The sequence below is a fragment of the Monodon monoceros genome, unplaced genomic scaffold, assembly GCF_005190385.1.
Source record: "Monodon monoceros isolate NGI ecotype Baffin Bay Population unplaced genomic scaffold, NGI_Narwhal_1 Super_Scaffold_2, whole genome shotgun sequence".
Classification (NCBI taxonomy): Eukaryota; Metazoa; Chordata; class Mammalia; order Artiodactyla; family Monodontidae; genus Monodon; species Monodon monoceros.
Window position 1 is genome coordinate 51,314,956 of NW_021703776.1, and position 16,515 is coordinate 51,331,470.

At 35.7% G+C, this 16,515-nt stretch overlaps 1 protein-coding gene across 1 annotated transcript in view; it reads right to left on the minus strand.

Moving 5' to 3' along the window:
• Positions 1–309: 309 nt before the first annotated feature.
• GTPBP10 (GTP binding protein 10) overlaps positions 310–16,515 on the minus strand; it is a 21,010-nt gene continuing 4,804 nt past the window's right edge. Inside the window, exons 3-10 of the mRNA XM_029234488.1 lie at positions 15,477–15,568; positions 14,908–15,052; positions 10,011–10,084; positions 8,498–8,550; positions 6,273–6,380; positions 5,638–5,715; positions 3,057–3,180; positions 310–999 (exon numbers count right to left, since the gene is read on the minus strand). Coding sequence (XP_029090321.1) covers positions 737–999; positions 3,057–3,180; positions 5,638–5,715; positions 6,273–6,380; positions 8,498–8,550; positions 10,011–10,084; positions 14,908–15,052; positions 15,477–15,568 — 937 coding nt within the window. The 3' untranslated portion in view covers positions 310–736. The remainder of the gene's footprint in view (positions 1,000–3,056; positions 3,181–5,637; positions 5,716–6,272; positions 6,381–8,497; positions 8,551–10,010; positions 10,085–14,907; positions 15,053–15,476; positions 15,569–16,515) is intronic.

Below are 16,515 nucleotides of genomic sequence, written 5' to 3' on the forward strand. Positions count from 1 at the left end.
GCTCCGCGGCATGTGGGATCCTCCCGGACCTGGGTACGAACCCGTGTTGGGGCTTCCCTGGTGTCGCAGTGGTTGAGAGTCCGCCTGCAGATGCAGGGGACACGGGTTCGTACCCAGGTCCGGGAGGATCCCACATGCCGCGGAGCGGCTGGGCCCGTGAGCCATGGCCGCTGAGCCTGCGCGTCTGGAGCACACAACGGGAGAGGCCACAACAGTGAGAGGCCCGCATACCGCAAAAAAAAAAAAAAAAATACTCTTATACTTAAGAAAGAGAAATTTCCAAAAGCTGAAATCACAAAGATCTATCTACTGATTATCAATGGTCTTTATTATCACTGAATATGTTCAAATTTAGGGTTTGAGGTTTTCCAAAAAAGAGAACTATTATATATTTAGTAGAACCAGGTACATGACAGACTTAAAGACAAACAAACAAAACCTAGTTGCTCATAAGGAATCCTTTATATAATTAAAAAAATGATCTCACTAGAGACATATGTACAGGAATATTATAGGATTTTATTATAGGTGAATTGGCCATAAAATAATAAACTGTCATTTTTAACCCTCAGTTACTTTTTTTTACTGTTGATAGACTTAAGTACAAAACATCTTTAAAAAGTATGGTTCTTGAATGATGGCATATACACCAGGTTAGTAACAACTAACCTTCTAAAAAGTATGTCTGTGGAAAAGCTTCCAAATGAACGCAATTTCAGTATCACTTTTAACATATTCAAGTTATATCTATTCTGGCACTAGTAACAGCATTCTTTGATGGTAGCTCACTATAAGATATTGTATTGGAAATACGTAAATTAAGCAACTGCTTCTTATGATATGCATCATTTTCCTGGTTGGTGTGTTCATCCAGAGATTTCCTTATACAATTCTTTAGTTCACCAATTCCTTCTCCAGTAACTGCAGAGATGGGGATGATGTGTTGGAACTCCACAGTCCTCTCTGGAATCACGTTTTTTTCAAATAAATGCAAAAAATCTGAAACAAAGAACACAAAACTAGGCTGATTTTCACTGTCTCTGAAAGTAAGTCAAAACTATGCTAGAGGTTTGATTTGTGAACCAGTGAACCGAAAACTAAGCATTTTACATTTCTTTTTTCCTTCTCTTTCTAATAAGGTCTCAGAACCTTTGGTTTTTACTAGTGACAATGGTAAGGTTCTTGGCACATGACAGGTACTTAATAAATATTTGTTGCATGAATATATTTTAAACAAAATTAAGTGTAAGTAAAAGATGAATCACAGAAGATGATTTACTTACAGAAGCAATAAATTTTGTTTTGGGGCGGTTCAATAAAGTAAGACAACATAGATTTTCTGAAAGAACTTTCCTATAACATAACATCATTTGTGATTTGGGATATTCTAGCTTGCTTCAGCACACAGGTGGCCTTTAGTTGTCCTAATGGCTTATCATCACTGGTGCTATGAGCCATACTAAAATTGAAAAGAGTTCAAGGAGTTCAATTCATCATTTTAGATGAATCCAATCTATCACCCCACAGGGGCTGACAGCCATTATATAACTTTTCGTTCTTCCCTGCCACCAAGGCAACAGAAGTAGGGATGCCATACTGATGGGATGGATCAACACTGACATGAACTGGAAAGGCTGCCTAAAAGAGGTTAGCCAAACCAACACAGAGCTTGGATTCTGAGATTCATTTACCCCCAAGGAAGTCTGAGAGGCTAACTCAGGAATTATCACTGAGGGGACTACATTGTTTTATGATGGTCCAAAATAGCCACAAACTCCTGAATTACCCTTCCTTGTGGTACCTCCTCTGAAAGTTCCCTTTTCTGCAAGACCAGCCAGCAAATAGATCTAATGACCTCATAAAGCAAATGACATTAAGGAATAAAGGTTTATTTATAAATATTCCAGAGAATATTTACATCCCAAAGTAACTTATTAACTCAAGGACAGCCCAATATGTAAATTATACGGGGTGTGGGGTAGATTTTGAGAGGGGAGAGAGGATCTTCTGGTGCTGCCTGATAGTCCTAGTACATTATAATTTAGTTTCCCCAGTTTTTATCCCAAGGATAAAAAGAGAGATTAGGCCTATTTAAAAACATGTTAACTACTTACCTTCCACCCTACTTTCCTCATTTGTGCAAAAGGTCCTCTACTAGACTCAGAAAAATGAAAGTGTCATCACTGTACGATAGAGAGTGTTCTGCAAAGGTCAATACTCAAAACTATGGAGAATCCCTTTAAATTTCTTTACACATAATGGTCCATTTAGGAACAAATTTCAAACAAATCCTTTTGGAGTAACAGCATCTATTATTCTGTACCACACATACATAGTGACTCAAGTTCTTTTTAGAAGATTAGTACTCTTCGGAGATCTACGGACCTGGCACTGCAAAGATACATACCTCTTTTTTTTTTTTTGCGGTACGCGGGCCTCTCACTGTTGTGCCCTCTCCCGTTGCGGAGCACAGGCTCAGGCTGTGCAGGCTCAGCGGCCATGGCTCACGGGCCCAGCTGCTCCGCGGCATGTGGGATCTTCCCAGACCGGGGCACGAACCTGTGTCCCCTGCATCAGCAGGCGGACTCTCAACCACTGCGCCACCAAGGAAGCCCCATACCTCTTTTTAGAACTACTAGCTCTGTTTTAAAATTCATGATGTACTAGGGGAATGAAGTTCTAGAACTGGTGAAATATGTTAACAGACTTCACAGGTAGATGCTGACTTTATTCTCTTCTGATCCAAATTCCATTAACTCTTTAAGAGCCCACTTTAAGTTTTACTTCTTGATGATGCCTGACATTTTCAGCTCAAATTAATCTTTCTTTCCTTCTGTCTCCTCTAACTTATTGTCCATATCACACATTCTGAAATGGGATATTATTTTTTACAGTGTTATTTAGAAGTTTCATATGGTATGTGTTCTTTCTTCAAACATACTTTTTTTTTAAGAGTAGCAACTTTCAGTTTTCTTTTCCACTGATTATAGTACCTAGCACTCTCTGCAAATAGCAGGTATTCATTAAATTGGCACTAAATGAATGAATGGGTTTACCTTTAGGATTCTGGAGTTGGTTCATCAGTACATGGAATTTATCTTGGGCATCTGGCAAGTCCATTTTATTAACTGCCAGGAGCGCAGGTTTTGTCTGAAGTTCCTCTCTGTACAACTCCAACTCCTTTAAGCCAAAGAGAAAAACCAAATAATTTTACTAAAATATCTATATAAATCACCTATTTGGTAATGTCTTTCTTTACTTTATAGGCCTGGGTAATCTAGGGCCCATTCTCACCTCTGAAATGCAGTAAGTCCCAATAACCACAAAACTAATTAACAAAGGAAATGCAGAAAATGCTTACTAGTTAAGTCATATGTTAATACATTTTAGCTCATATGACATCCTAGAGACAGTTGTGATTTTGTGCCTAGAGCCAAATACAGATATCTGGACGTCTAGTAAGCACATAAATAAAACTCAGAACTAGATAGTGACAGCTTAATGCTATACCTGTATTATTCTTGGAAAAAGTTAAGTATGCTTAGAAGTAAATCTTTGTGACTATGGATTACGGCAGTGGTTTCGTATATCTGATGAAAAGCATGAGCAAAAGAAAAAATAAACAAAGGGGACTTCATTAAAATTTAAAATTCTGTACTTCAAAAGACAACCTAAAGAAAGTGAAAAGACAACTGAAAGAATAGGAGAAAATATTTGCAAATCATATATCTGATAAGGGATTTGTATCTAAATTATAAAGATCTCCTACAACTCAACAATTAAAAGACCACCCATTTTAAAAATGGGCAAAGAATGTGAATAGATATTTCTCCAAAGACATACAAATGCCTAATGAACACATAAAAAGATGCTCAACATCATTAGTCACATTTCTCAACATCATTTCTCATTAAAGAAATGCAGGGCTTCCCTGGTGGCGCAGTGGTTGAGAGTCCGCCTGCCGATGCAGGGGATGCGGGTTCGTGCTCCGGACCGGGAGGATCCCACATGCCGCGGAGCGGCTGGGCCCGTGAGCTGTGGCTGCTGAGCCTGCGCGTCCAGAGCCTGTGCTCCACAACGGGAGAGGCCACAACAGTGAGAGGCCCGCGTACCGGAAAAAAAAAAAAGAAAAAAAAAAAAAAGAAATGCAAATCACAACCACAACCACAATGAAATATCACTTCATCCCTACTAGGAAGGCTAAAAGAAAAAGACAATAATGAGTGTTGACATTAATGTGGAAAAATTGGAACCTTCATACATTGCTAGTAAGATTGTAAAATGGTATAATGCTGCAGTCACTCTGGAAAACAGTTTGGCAGTTCCCCAAAATGTTAAACATAGAATAACCATATTATCCAGCAACTCCACTCCTAGGTATATACCCAAGAGAAATGAAAACATATCCACACAAAAACCTGTACACAAATGTTCACAGCAGTGTTATCAATAACAGGCAAAAAGTAGCAAATGAAATAGGATATAAAAGTCCTGAAGATAAACAACATCATGTTGTGTTAGAGAGAAATCATTGGCTGGATATAGAATGTATGGGGTGTGGCCAGGGGTGGGGAGAGGGAGGAGAACAATAGAGATACAGTGCTTGGTAAGAACCCAACCTTGCCAGACCTCATAAACCATGTTCATGTTAGACTTTAACCTAACAGCAATGGGAGACCATCAAAGTGTTTTAAGCAGGGAACAAACATTTGCTTGGTTCTTTAACAAAGATCACTCTAGCTGTGATATAAAACATGGCCTGGAGAGAACTAAGACTGGAAGCAGGGAGACAAGCTGGAGGGACTTAGAACATTCTAGTAAGAGGGGTTGATGATTATAACAGTGTGGGTGAAGACAAGTACTTGCATTTCAGAGAAATTTAGGATATAAAACTGTCAGGGCTTGACACAGGTGGTAAGAAAGATAGAATCACTACCACCGAGGTTTCTGGCTTACATATTCAGTAAAGTTCTGGGGGAGGCTGGAGAATTAAAAGAAAAAAAAAAAAAAAAAGGAGTTCAGTTCTATACATATTACATTTGAGAAGTTAATGGGACATCCAATCAAAGATGTTCAATAGGCAGCTGATCTAAAACATAGCAAAATATCTGAGTATCAGAGAACCTAAAAAGTAGACTGAGAAATAGTCTAAGAAGTAGGAATAAAAGTTAAGCAAGATACAGTCTGAGAAGTATGTAACAGGGATTTGGAATCAAGGAAGGTTTTAATGATTACAACAGTTTGAGGAACAGGTGAACGTCGCAAAACTGGAGACAGCAAGTTTAGATAATTTTTTAATTAACATCAAAGCTTTAAAAAGTAGAGGCAGGGCTTCCCCGGTGGCGCAGTGGTTGAGAGTCTGCCTGCTGATGCAGGGGACACGGGTTCGTGCCCCGGTCCAGGAAGATCCCACATGCCGCGGAGCGGCTGTGCCCGTGAGCCATGGCCGCTGAGCCTGCGCGTCCGGAGCCTGTGCTCCGCAACGGGAGAGGCCACAACAGTGAGAGGCCCGCGTACGGCAAAAAAAAAAAAAAAAAAAGGTAGAGGCAGACTATATATTTATTCGAATTATCATACGTTATTCCATACAGTCCTATGTGCCTACGTATTAGACCAGATATAAAACAGAAAACCTACTTTTGAAAGCAGTAGTATGGTTTCAAAGGCAGTTCTGTACTGAGTTTGGGAAGAAAGCTGAAATCCAGAAACATCAACCTAAAAAAAAAAAAAGGGAAAAAGACTGCTTTTAACATAAGAACAACAGCTATACAATTCTGTTTTGAAATGTTTTACTCGCTCAAGCTAAAAGTAATTTCTCAATCTATACTCTACTGGTAATTTAGTAATTCGAAATGAGAGAAACTGACGTTTTAAGATAATTATAATTGTTCTGATAAAACCACAATCATTAATGAGAAACTAGTACAGATTCAACAATTTATACCAATACAGACAATCTCATATATAACTGAACACCAGAAATGAAGTAGGAAATTGATCCTATATAATTTAGTAGTATATTGAAAATCTTAATGAGTTAAGCCTGACAAGTATGGCCAAACCTTAATCTGACATAGTAAACAATGCCACTTCCATCCCCATATTATAAATAAAGATTACTAACTGTATCTGACCCCTATCTAAATAGATTTAGTGGAATAATATATGCTGCTACTTTATCTTTAAATGTTATTATAAAAAATTTCTAGGAAAACTAAATTCACTGGTTCTCACATTCATTTAAACATTACATTGATATGCATGTGACTTACAACAAAAAGTAGTTGTTTAGTTCTTTCTATATGCTTGAGGAATTTGTGGCCCATTCCTTTGTTCATGTGTGCTCCTTCTATTAAACCAGGAAGATCAGCTACTGATATCTAACACAAAATTAAATGGTATGATAATAAAAAAAAAATGAAAACCACAAATACAATTACATCCAACAATTTTCATGATATTTCAATTATAAACAGTTCTTAATTTGTGATTACCACTGCATCTCTATAAAGTCAGGATACCTTTATAACAAAATAAATGTATTAAGAATCAAAGTCCTTTGTTATCAGAAATTAGTCCCATTTTTTACTTTAACAATCTAGGAATTTTATGGCTTAGTTTAACAATTACTAATCACTTAAATTCTCTTTAGAATTCCATATATTGTTCAGTATGAACTTTTCAAAGAATTTCAATTTTCTAAATTCTTAAAAATATATAAGGATATTAATTCAGCAGAAATTGACTTAGTATAGCTTTGTAGTTTTAAGTTTTATTCTATATGTAAATGGTTATTTGGTACCATTGTTTCTTTATTGTTCATATTCTACCAGAACTATTAACCACTCTTAAAAAGTAAGGGAAATAGTGTTACTATACTCCTTTTGGAGGTTATAAGAGTTACTAACCATTATTCTACACTTGTGGTTTTCAAACCTCACTGCACATCATAATTATCTAAGAAACTTTTCTAAACTACAGGTGCTCAAGCCCTATCCCCAAGGCGTTTGGTTTCAAATCACGGGGGCCCAGGCTTCATTTATCATTGTTATTCTTAAGCTACCCAGATGATTCTGATGTACAGTAAGGGATGAGAAACAATGCTCTACACACACTGCCTGTGTGGTTAAAAATTTCAGTTTTAAAGAAAGTTGGAGCTATGTGACAAAGCAATGTACATGTAGGTCTCATGTCCTGAAATTCTCTTCAGAGGTTTTCTACTGATTTCCCTTTAAAATTACCAATAATGTTGTCTTTTCCTCTAAATAGTGTTCTCTAAATTCATATTATCCTGTACTTATAATTTTAATTATTATTTAACATTCTATATAATTGTCGGTTTTAAAAAAATTTTACTGTTATACCACTATTGTAAATATACATCTTCTATGTCTTTTGAATTATGTCAATGGATTATATGAAAGTATACTGATACATCATCACTTTAAGCCCATACTTTACATTAGGGTTCACCCTTGGTTTTACACATTCCATGGGTTTTGACAAATGTATGACATGTATCTAGTATCATACAGAATAGTTTCGCTGCCCTAAAAATCCTGTGTGCTGCTTGTTCAACCTTTCTTTCCTCCTAATCCTTGGCAACCATTGACCTTTCTGCTATTTCCATAGTATTGCCTTTTTCCAGAATGACATATAGTTGAAATCATACAGTATGTAGCCTTTACAGATTGGCTTCTTTCACTTAGTAATACACATTGGAGGTTCCTTTGTGTCCTTTCATGGCTTGATGGCTCATTTCTTTTTAGTGTGAATGACATTCCATTATTGAGATGTACATAGTTTATTTATCCATTCACCTACTGAAGAACATCTTGGTTGTTTCCAAGTTTTGGCAATTATGAACAAAGCTGCTGCAAACATCCGTGTGTGGGCTTTTGAGTGGACATAAGTTTTCAGTTTATTTGGGTAAATACCAAGGGATGCACCTGCTGATCACATATTAAACATTTTAAAAATTTTGTTACTTTCCTTTTTAATTTGTTTTTATTCTAATTATTCAAAAGTTCTTCCGTAGCAGGGAAAAATAAATTTTAAATAGCTAGTTAAGACGAGGATCCCATTCAATTAAAAAAATTTTTTTTTTTTTAATTTTTTTTTAAACAGTAAGTTGGAGTAAAATTACATCCATGAACTTTAGAAAATGTTTTTAGGAAATGAAAATCAATAATCAAATATGGCAGCAAAATATGGACTTGCAATGAGGACAAACTGATTAAGGCAATTAAGATACAATAAATGTTGTAACGACAAACTAGACCCAAACTTTAGATGAACAAGAAATTATATTCTAATACAATATTTTTACTCTGATAGTGGTCAGCAGAATTGATTTGATCATGGCTTCACTTATCAAAAACAAAATCCTGCTACTTTTTCCCCCTAACACCACAGAAACTCCCAAATATTATAAAATCTAAGCACTAAGGCAAGTACTTTCATTACTAACCAAGTGTCTTATTTTAAAAATACCCACCTGTTTGAAATCATTATACATAATTTTTCCGAGTTCAGGCTTTAATGTTGTAACTAAAAGAAAAACAATAATAAATTGAGGCTAGAATAAAGGTTTATACTCTCAAAATTGTCTTAGCGTCATGTATAAAATAAATAATATTTCGTTTCTGTGAACAACCTAATTCAGATTATGTTCTCATTTGTTGAAATTAAAGGTATAATTATCTTTGCTATTTATCATATACTTGGAAAAGGACAAAATATAGATTTTTATAATCTTCGAAAGCACAGGTGTAATTTAATTAGTGGGCCTCAAAGTGCCTGTCTCAAACTTTAAAGAGCATGGTAAAGGTGCTGAGGGTGGGGGCAGAATTTAGGTTTCTATCACTTGGGCTGTGGGTGAAATCTCTCTATGGTCCTTTCTCATTTAGTTATCCTCACGCTTCATCAATCCTGCCCTAGCCTCCTTCCTAGGCTTTTTGCTTTTCTTCTTCTTTCCTTCTCAAGAATCCCCTGTATTGTAACAATAAATATTGGCCATGTGATTTATAGCAGCTAGTACAAAATTAACTCTACTTTATCAATTTTAGAATGGTTTAATTTTATTTTCCATGTTAATGTCAATCTGTGCCATTTTGTTTAATGATGGCAAAGATCCTATCACATTCATTCACTACTCTTGCTGTAAGCTTCCATTATATCTCATCCAGCTACTGCAATAGCCAGTTGTGTTTTCCCTTGTTAAAAAGCTATCAACTGCTCTTAAGCCACAGAGATCAAATACAGCCTATATGGCCTATGTCACAGGTCTCCACGTGCATCTCTAGCCTCATCTTGATTCCCTCTTCCCCTTACTACATGTTCTCTAGACAAACAAATCTACTCCCTGCCACCACAGGGTCTTTGTGTACATGCTATTTCCTTTGACTGAAAGACTCTCACCTCCATTGTCTGTCACCAATTAACTCATATTTATTGCTCATATCTCAGCCTCACCATCACACTTCCCCAAAGAAATCTAAAGCAGTCACCTACACTCTTTCATAGAACCATATTATATTCTCTTATATTCATTAGTGAGATATGCGCCTTCCCCCACTTGTCTGTAAGTTCAATAAAAATCAAAACAAAAGAAGTATTCACTTCTGCTTACCAGCCTTTGTAACTCCAGAATTTATTGTTATTGATAGTTCCTAGAAATAAATACTTGCTAAATGAATGAAGGAATTGATCTCTGCCTTCGTAGCATTTATCACAGTGTTTGATAAAGGGTAGGTGCTCATAAAATTGTTAACTAAACTGAATAATGATTATACAACAGACAAATAAATGCAACAAAGTGTCTAATAAGCAGTACTAGGAACTTTGCTGAGAGCTTTAAAGGTTTCAAAGATTAATGGGAAATACATGTACTCTGTCTGCCAAGAGTTTTCAAACTAAGGCTACCCCAGTTATCATTTTTTTCATACTCGAAGATTAGTCTTTAAAAATTTGCCTCTACACATTAAAAAAACAAAGCAAATTATACTTACATGCATAATCTGCAATTGCAGGTTTTGCATGAGAAATCTTACTTAGCAAAGAGGATTTTCCAGCATTTGGGAATCTGAAACAAGAAAATAAATTTATACATTACAACAAATATCAGCATTATAAATACTTGCTTATCTCTGAATTCCTAACATTTCAAGAAGCAGACTTCTTGAATATTGCTGGGATTAAAAGTAGAGTATAAATTTAAAATAATCTTGAAAAACTTGAGGAACAAAATATACTTATAGAAAAGGTAAAGATAAATTTATGGTGAACACTAAAGATGTTTCAGTATTGACAGTAAATCAAATAATGTTAAAAAAAACAGCTTGTAAATCATAGAAAAACATAAAGAAACTAATAAAAATACCTGCAATTCACTATCTCTAGCCAAATACTGACAAAATATTTCTTATATTGTTTTTTGTATTTTTTAAAAAAAACATTTTATATGGACATTTCACTAGCAAAGTAATGAATCCTATTTAGCCATCACCTAGCTTAAACAAATATTAATACATTCTTAATAATTTTTCTAAAGTTGGTTTCTTTAAACAGAGACCCAAATAAGGTCTGCATATTACAGTTGGTTGATGTGCCTTTTAAATTTCTTTTGGTACAGGCTCCCTCTCCAGGTTTTTCCCCTTTGCAATTTTATTTTTAAAGAAACTGGGCCATTTGTCCTGTAGTTTCTTTGCCATAGTCTGGATTTTTCTGCTGATGCCCATGATGTCAGTTAACATGCTCCTATAAATTGGTAGATATGAAGCTTTGATCAGATTCAGCTTTGATTCCTTTTTTTGCTGAAAGACTATTCACAGTTGGTCGGCCTCCTTTCAAACTGAATTATATAAGGTGAATGCATTTCAAGGGTGTAGCGTAATTTACTTAACTAATTTCTTATTGTTAGGCATTTAGGTGGTCTCAAATTTTTTACTGTTATAAATAACTCTGCAAAAAATACGCATACAGCTAGAAAGACATACACCAATGTTAAGTCACCTTAACATCAAATGGTGCGATAAACATTCAACTCTTTTATTCTTTCTGCAAATGAGCACTAATTATTTGTCAAGCTTTTTTTTTTTTTTTTTTTTTCCGTATGCGGGCCTCTCACTGTTGTGGCCTCTCCCATTGCGTGCTCCGGACGCGTAGGCTCAGCGGCCGTGGCTCACGGGCCCAGCCGCTCCACGGCATGTGGGATCTTCCCAGACCAGGGCACGAACCCATGTCCCCTGCGTTGGCAGGCGGACTCTCAACCACTGCGCCACCAGGGAAGCCCTGTCAAGCTTTTTTAAAAAAACTTTAAACGCTGAAGTGAACCTTTACATATACCTTTAATTTCTTTCTTGAGGTAAATTTCTAGATAAGGAAATACTAGATCAAACTACATGGCTGTTTTAAAGGCCTTGATTTTATTGCTAAATATCCCTCAAGAAAGGCCCACAATGGATGAAAGAAAGTACTAGGAATGGGGGCCACTTAAGAGATGATTTCCTAAATTTCATTCAGATATTTTCATTAAATTTATTCAACCAATGGGAATGTAAATTGGTGCAGCCACTATGGAAAACAGTATGGAGGTTCCTCAAAAAATTAAAAATAGAACTACCATATGATCCAGCAATTACACTTCTGGATGTTTATCCAAAAAGAATAAAACCCAAAAACACTAACTCAAAAAGATATATGCACCTCATGTTTACTGCAGCATTATTTACAATAACCAAGATGTGAAAGCAGTCTAAGTGTCCATCAATGGATGAATGCATACAGAAAATGTATGTATGTGTGTGTGTTTGTGTGTGTGTGTGTGTGTGTGTGTGTGTGTCAGCGGGGGGGGAGCGGGTTACAAAATGGGCAAAGGTGGTGAAAAGGTAAAAAAAAAATCCAGTTGTGGGGAACTTCCTGGCAGGCCAGTGGTTAGGAGTTTGCACTTCCACTGCTGAGGGCTTAGGTTCGATCCCTGTTTGGGGAACTAAGATCCCGCAAGCCACATTGTGTGGCCCAAAAAAAAAAAAAAAAAAAAAAAATCTAGTTGTAAAAACAATATCATGAGGATATAATGTACAGCATGGTGATAACAGTTAATAATACAATATTGTAGGTCTTCCCTGGTGGTGCAGTGGTTGAGAGTCCGCCTGCCAATGCAGGCGACACAGGTTCATGCCCCGGTCCGGGAAGATCCCACATGCCGCGGAGCGGCTGGGCCTGTGAGTCATGGCCGCTGAGCCTGCGTGTCCAGAGCCTGTGCTCCGCAATGGGAGAGGCCACAACAGTGAGAGGCCCGCGTACCGAAAAAAAAATAATATAATATTGTATATTTTAAAGTTGCTAAGAGAGTAAATCTTAAAAGTTCTCATCACAAGAAAAAAAATTTGTAACTATACATGGTGTCAGATGTTAACTAGATTTATGGTGGTGATCATTCTGCAACATATACAAATGTCAAATCATTACACTGTACACCTGAAACTTATATAATGTTATATGTCAATTATATCTCAATTTAAAAAAATTATCCAACAAATATTTATTGAGCACTGCCTTGGGCCAGGCAATATACTAGGCAGGAGAAATATAGCAATCAATAAGACAGACGTGATCCCTGTCTTCACAGTTTTCATTCAAATCAAGATCTTTCAAAACTCTGCCACATTTTCATTTGGAATAATGGTGTAACATTTTACAAATATTAATTTGGAATTCTATAAAAATGTATATGCTCTTAATGGAGATCTTTAAACAATTTTTCTCATTAAAATATTTCTATAATAAATTTAGAATAAAACTATGTGAGATTTCTTAATGACTTGTTTCCCCTAGAAATACAGTATTTTCTTATATCCTGTTACACTTAGGCTCTTGTAACTTTTTGAAAAGCAAATTGCAATCATTTTTGCCATGATTATCATTAGTTGGACTTGCTTATTTCTTTCTAATATCCTCATATTTTCATAACAATGATTAAACACAGAAAAATGCAAGCAACTATTTCCAAAGATATCAAAATACAAGAAAAAGGAAGCTACCAGGTGAAGAACAGATACCTGAGACTTTTATTGACAAGTACCTAATGAAAATTTTAGAGGCTGAAATCCAACCTATGCAAAGACCAGATTTGAAAACAGCAGTACAAGTGTATTAGTTATATGATACCTTTCTTCTAATGTTCAGTTCATTCCTGAAACCAGCTAAAAGGACATCTGCTTATGCTGGTATTCACATTAGCAACTTTTTAAGAATAGTTACCTAATTTAAAAGCACCAGCATACATGTTAAACATTGTGCTCTAGAATCATGATGCTTGCTATTGACTAATATCAAGTCCACTTCTGAAAAGCTTAGTGTATCACTATATGTGGTCTCCAATAAGTTGGCAATAATGATGATAATAGCAGCTACCATTCATTCATCAAGCATTCATAAATCCAAGGCATGTATTATGCTGCAAATGCAATATCTTACTCAGCAATAACATTTTAAGGTGAGAACTACTGCCGTCCACTATTAAAGATGAGAAAAAAAAAAAAAGGCTTTAGAGAGACTGTATCCAAAACCATCCAGCCAGCCTCCAGAGGATTTGAGATTCTAACCCAAACAGTCTCACTTGAGTCTGCCATCGCCATCCCACTTTTATTCACTACTCAGCCTTGCTATGTTCTTCTTAGGCTGTAAAGGTGTCTCTATGGAACCTGAAACATATTTTCCTACAAAATGAGAAAGTGAATGGCTGGATTCTCAGTCTTATCCACAAAACCCTATTAAGTCCATAATGTTCCTAAAAATATATAGTATTACAGAACCTATGACTCATAACCCTCAAAACTATGTTTCATTGAAAATATTAAATGCGAATGGCAAGCTTAAATGCCAGGATCACATCTTTCTCTGTTACAATTTCAGCAGGAATGAGGCCTCTGTGAACTCTAAGCCACTGCTGGTAAGACCTAAACAGGCATGGAAAGAGGTGAGGGATTCAGAGTGAAGAGTGTGGTAAAGAAGCAGTGAGATGTGGGAAGAGGAAGATGAAAGAGCTTAGAAAGAAGCTATGGAAAAGCAAGGCATGGAACTGGCAGCTGGAGTAGAGCAGCAGTTTCCCCTCCCTTTTCCTGAGGCCTTCCATCTGACTATTGTGTAATGCTATAGTGGGACTTGGGAGAGGAAGGGAGAGGAGACAGGCAAAGCTGAAGTTTTCCCTTCCTTTATCTACTTTCTATCTTGCTATTTATCTCCCTCCATTTATGTGCCAGCACTGCAAATCCTACAGCTAAGTAGCATTGTTTGATGAAAGAATGGAGGCTGGTGGAAGAGGACAACATTGGAAGGTCTGCAGCACTGAGAATGGACAGCTCCTAAACAGAGAGTGAAGGATAGGGAAACGGTCATAGCAAGATCCAGCTTAGTGCTCAATAGTGTGTAAAGTTGATGGTTGAGATCATCTGTACCGGCCTTTAGCCATCTGATTAATGATACTTCAATACCTCTATTAAGACTTGTAAGAATATCTTGGTCATTTTTCCCCTACTTTTTATTTCCTTCCATACACTTTTTAATATGTGGCTTGTTTGGATTTCTGATTTTATTCTTTAATACTTGGTAACATTCTTTTGTATTTGATTGACTTTTCTGTGTTTATTTATTTTCTAACATTTCCACTGCCCTATTCAGTTGCTATGATCTTTGACAAATGAATAGTGACTATGAAACTCTATGTTGGCAATATTAGCAGCATATTCTTTTTTTTTTTTAAGCAGCATATTCTTAAAGTACACAACAATACACAAATTCCATGAACTAGAAATAATGCTGGCCCCAAATTACCATTTATATTTACTTCCTATTCATGAACTATCTCTCTGAAAGTATAAAAATAAAAATATGAATGATACTTACCCCACCAAGCCTATATCAGCTATAAGTTTTAGATCAAGGTGAATTACTCGTTTCTGGCCTTTCAATGGTAAGAAATTTGTAAGTAATTTACCACCAAGACCTCCTTCAGCTACCAAAATTCTGTCTTTCTCTTTATTGAGTTCTCCTTAAAAAGAGAGATAAAGATACTTAAATCAAAGATTAGTAAGTGGAGCTAATCACTAATGACATTTTTCTTTCAGAAACAGATGCCAGGAAATTCCAGTTTACAAATCTAAAGGGCTAAACGATAGCATCAAATTTCTATTAAAAATCTCACCCCAAGAAAACACTTTTGCAAGTGGTTGAAAAAATGCTAGTTATTTGTTTTAAAACCGAGTAAATACTCTTACATCTTTAAAATAATTTTAAATCTAGCAGCTAACTCTGAACTGTTATATAATGTTTTTAAAAGCTGTTTTATAAACTAGCAGCTAAAATACTTAATGTTTAAAAAAAATCCTGAAACTTAAGAGGTGCTATTCCCCACAGATCTCAATTTTAGAAAACGTGCACATTTTTCACAACCTTAGAATCTACAATACACTTACCTATAATTTTACCATTTTCATCAGTTATTGAAATACCCAAAGGTACAGGAATTTCACAGTCTTTTCCTTTGGAGCCTTTCAGTGCACTAACTCTATTAAAAAATAAAGCTAAATTAACATAAAGAAAATCTGCTAGATTAAATGGTTGATGTTTCAAGCAAATACAATGGTATACAAAGAAGACTAGCAACCAATTCTTATAATGCAGATGTTAAATGGCCAAATAATGGAGAAAAAATAAAATTATCCCTATTTATTTATTTGCATTTTAGACTACTGTATCTCAATAAAAATAATATTAAGTAATGATTTAAGTTACTAAGCTAACTACCAAAAGTCATTTTAACTCATAATGAACTAAAATATTGTACGTTTGAAAGGAAGAGATCATTGCAACATGAATAAACTATAAAAAAAATGGAAAATCCAGTGAATAACAAGGCTTTTTAAAAAATGACCTGAAATGAGAGTACTTTAATTATAGGAGGCTCATATGGCGATTCTTAAACTGCTCAAGAGAGGATAAAGTGGTACAAGCTTCTAACTAGTAATTCCACTTCTGGGAATTTATCCTAAAAAATAAAAAAAAAAATTGAACAACCATGTAAACTATTATATACACAAAGATGTGTACTGCATTGTGACAATAACAGTAAAAAAAAAAAACAATAATTACCTAAATAGATGAATGACAAAATAATTTATGTTATTTCCAATACTATAAGACTATGCAGCCATGCTTAACAATTCTCTGGAATGGAAAAAAAAGTTACAAGAGAAGGTTGCAAAATTTTGTGCTCTTGTTTTTGTATCCCCCAATTTTACAGACACATTTAATTACATTTGGGTAGAGACACACAGAAGTCTTAGAAAAGTCATGAAAAGGTTAATAGTGGTTATTTCCGGGTAGAACAGGTCTCGGAAGGGGAATAAGATTTTGCCAGATAATCAAGGCAGGAAAGTGTTGGCAAAGAGAAAGAAAAACAAACCAAACACACACACACACACACACACACACACACACACACACACACACACA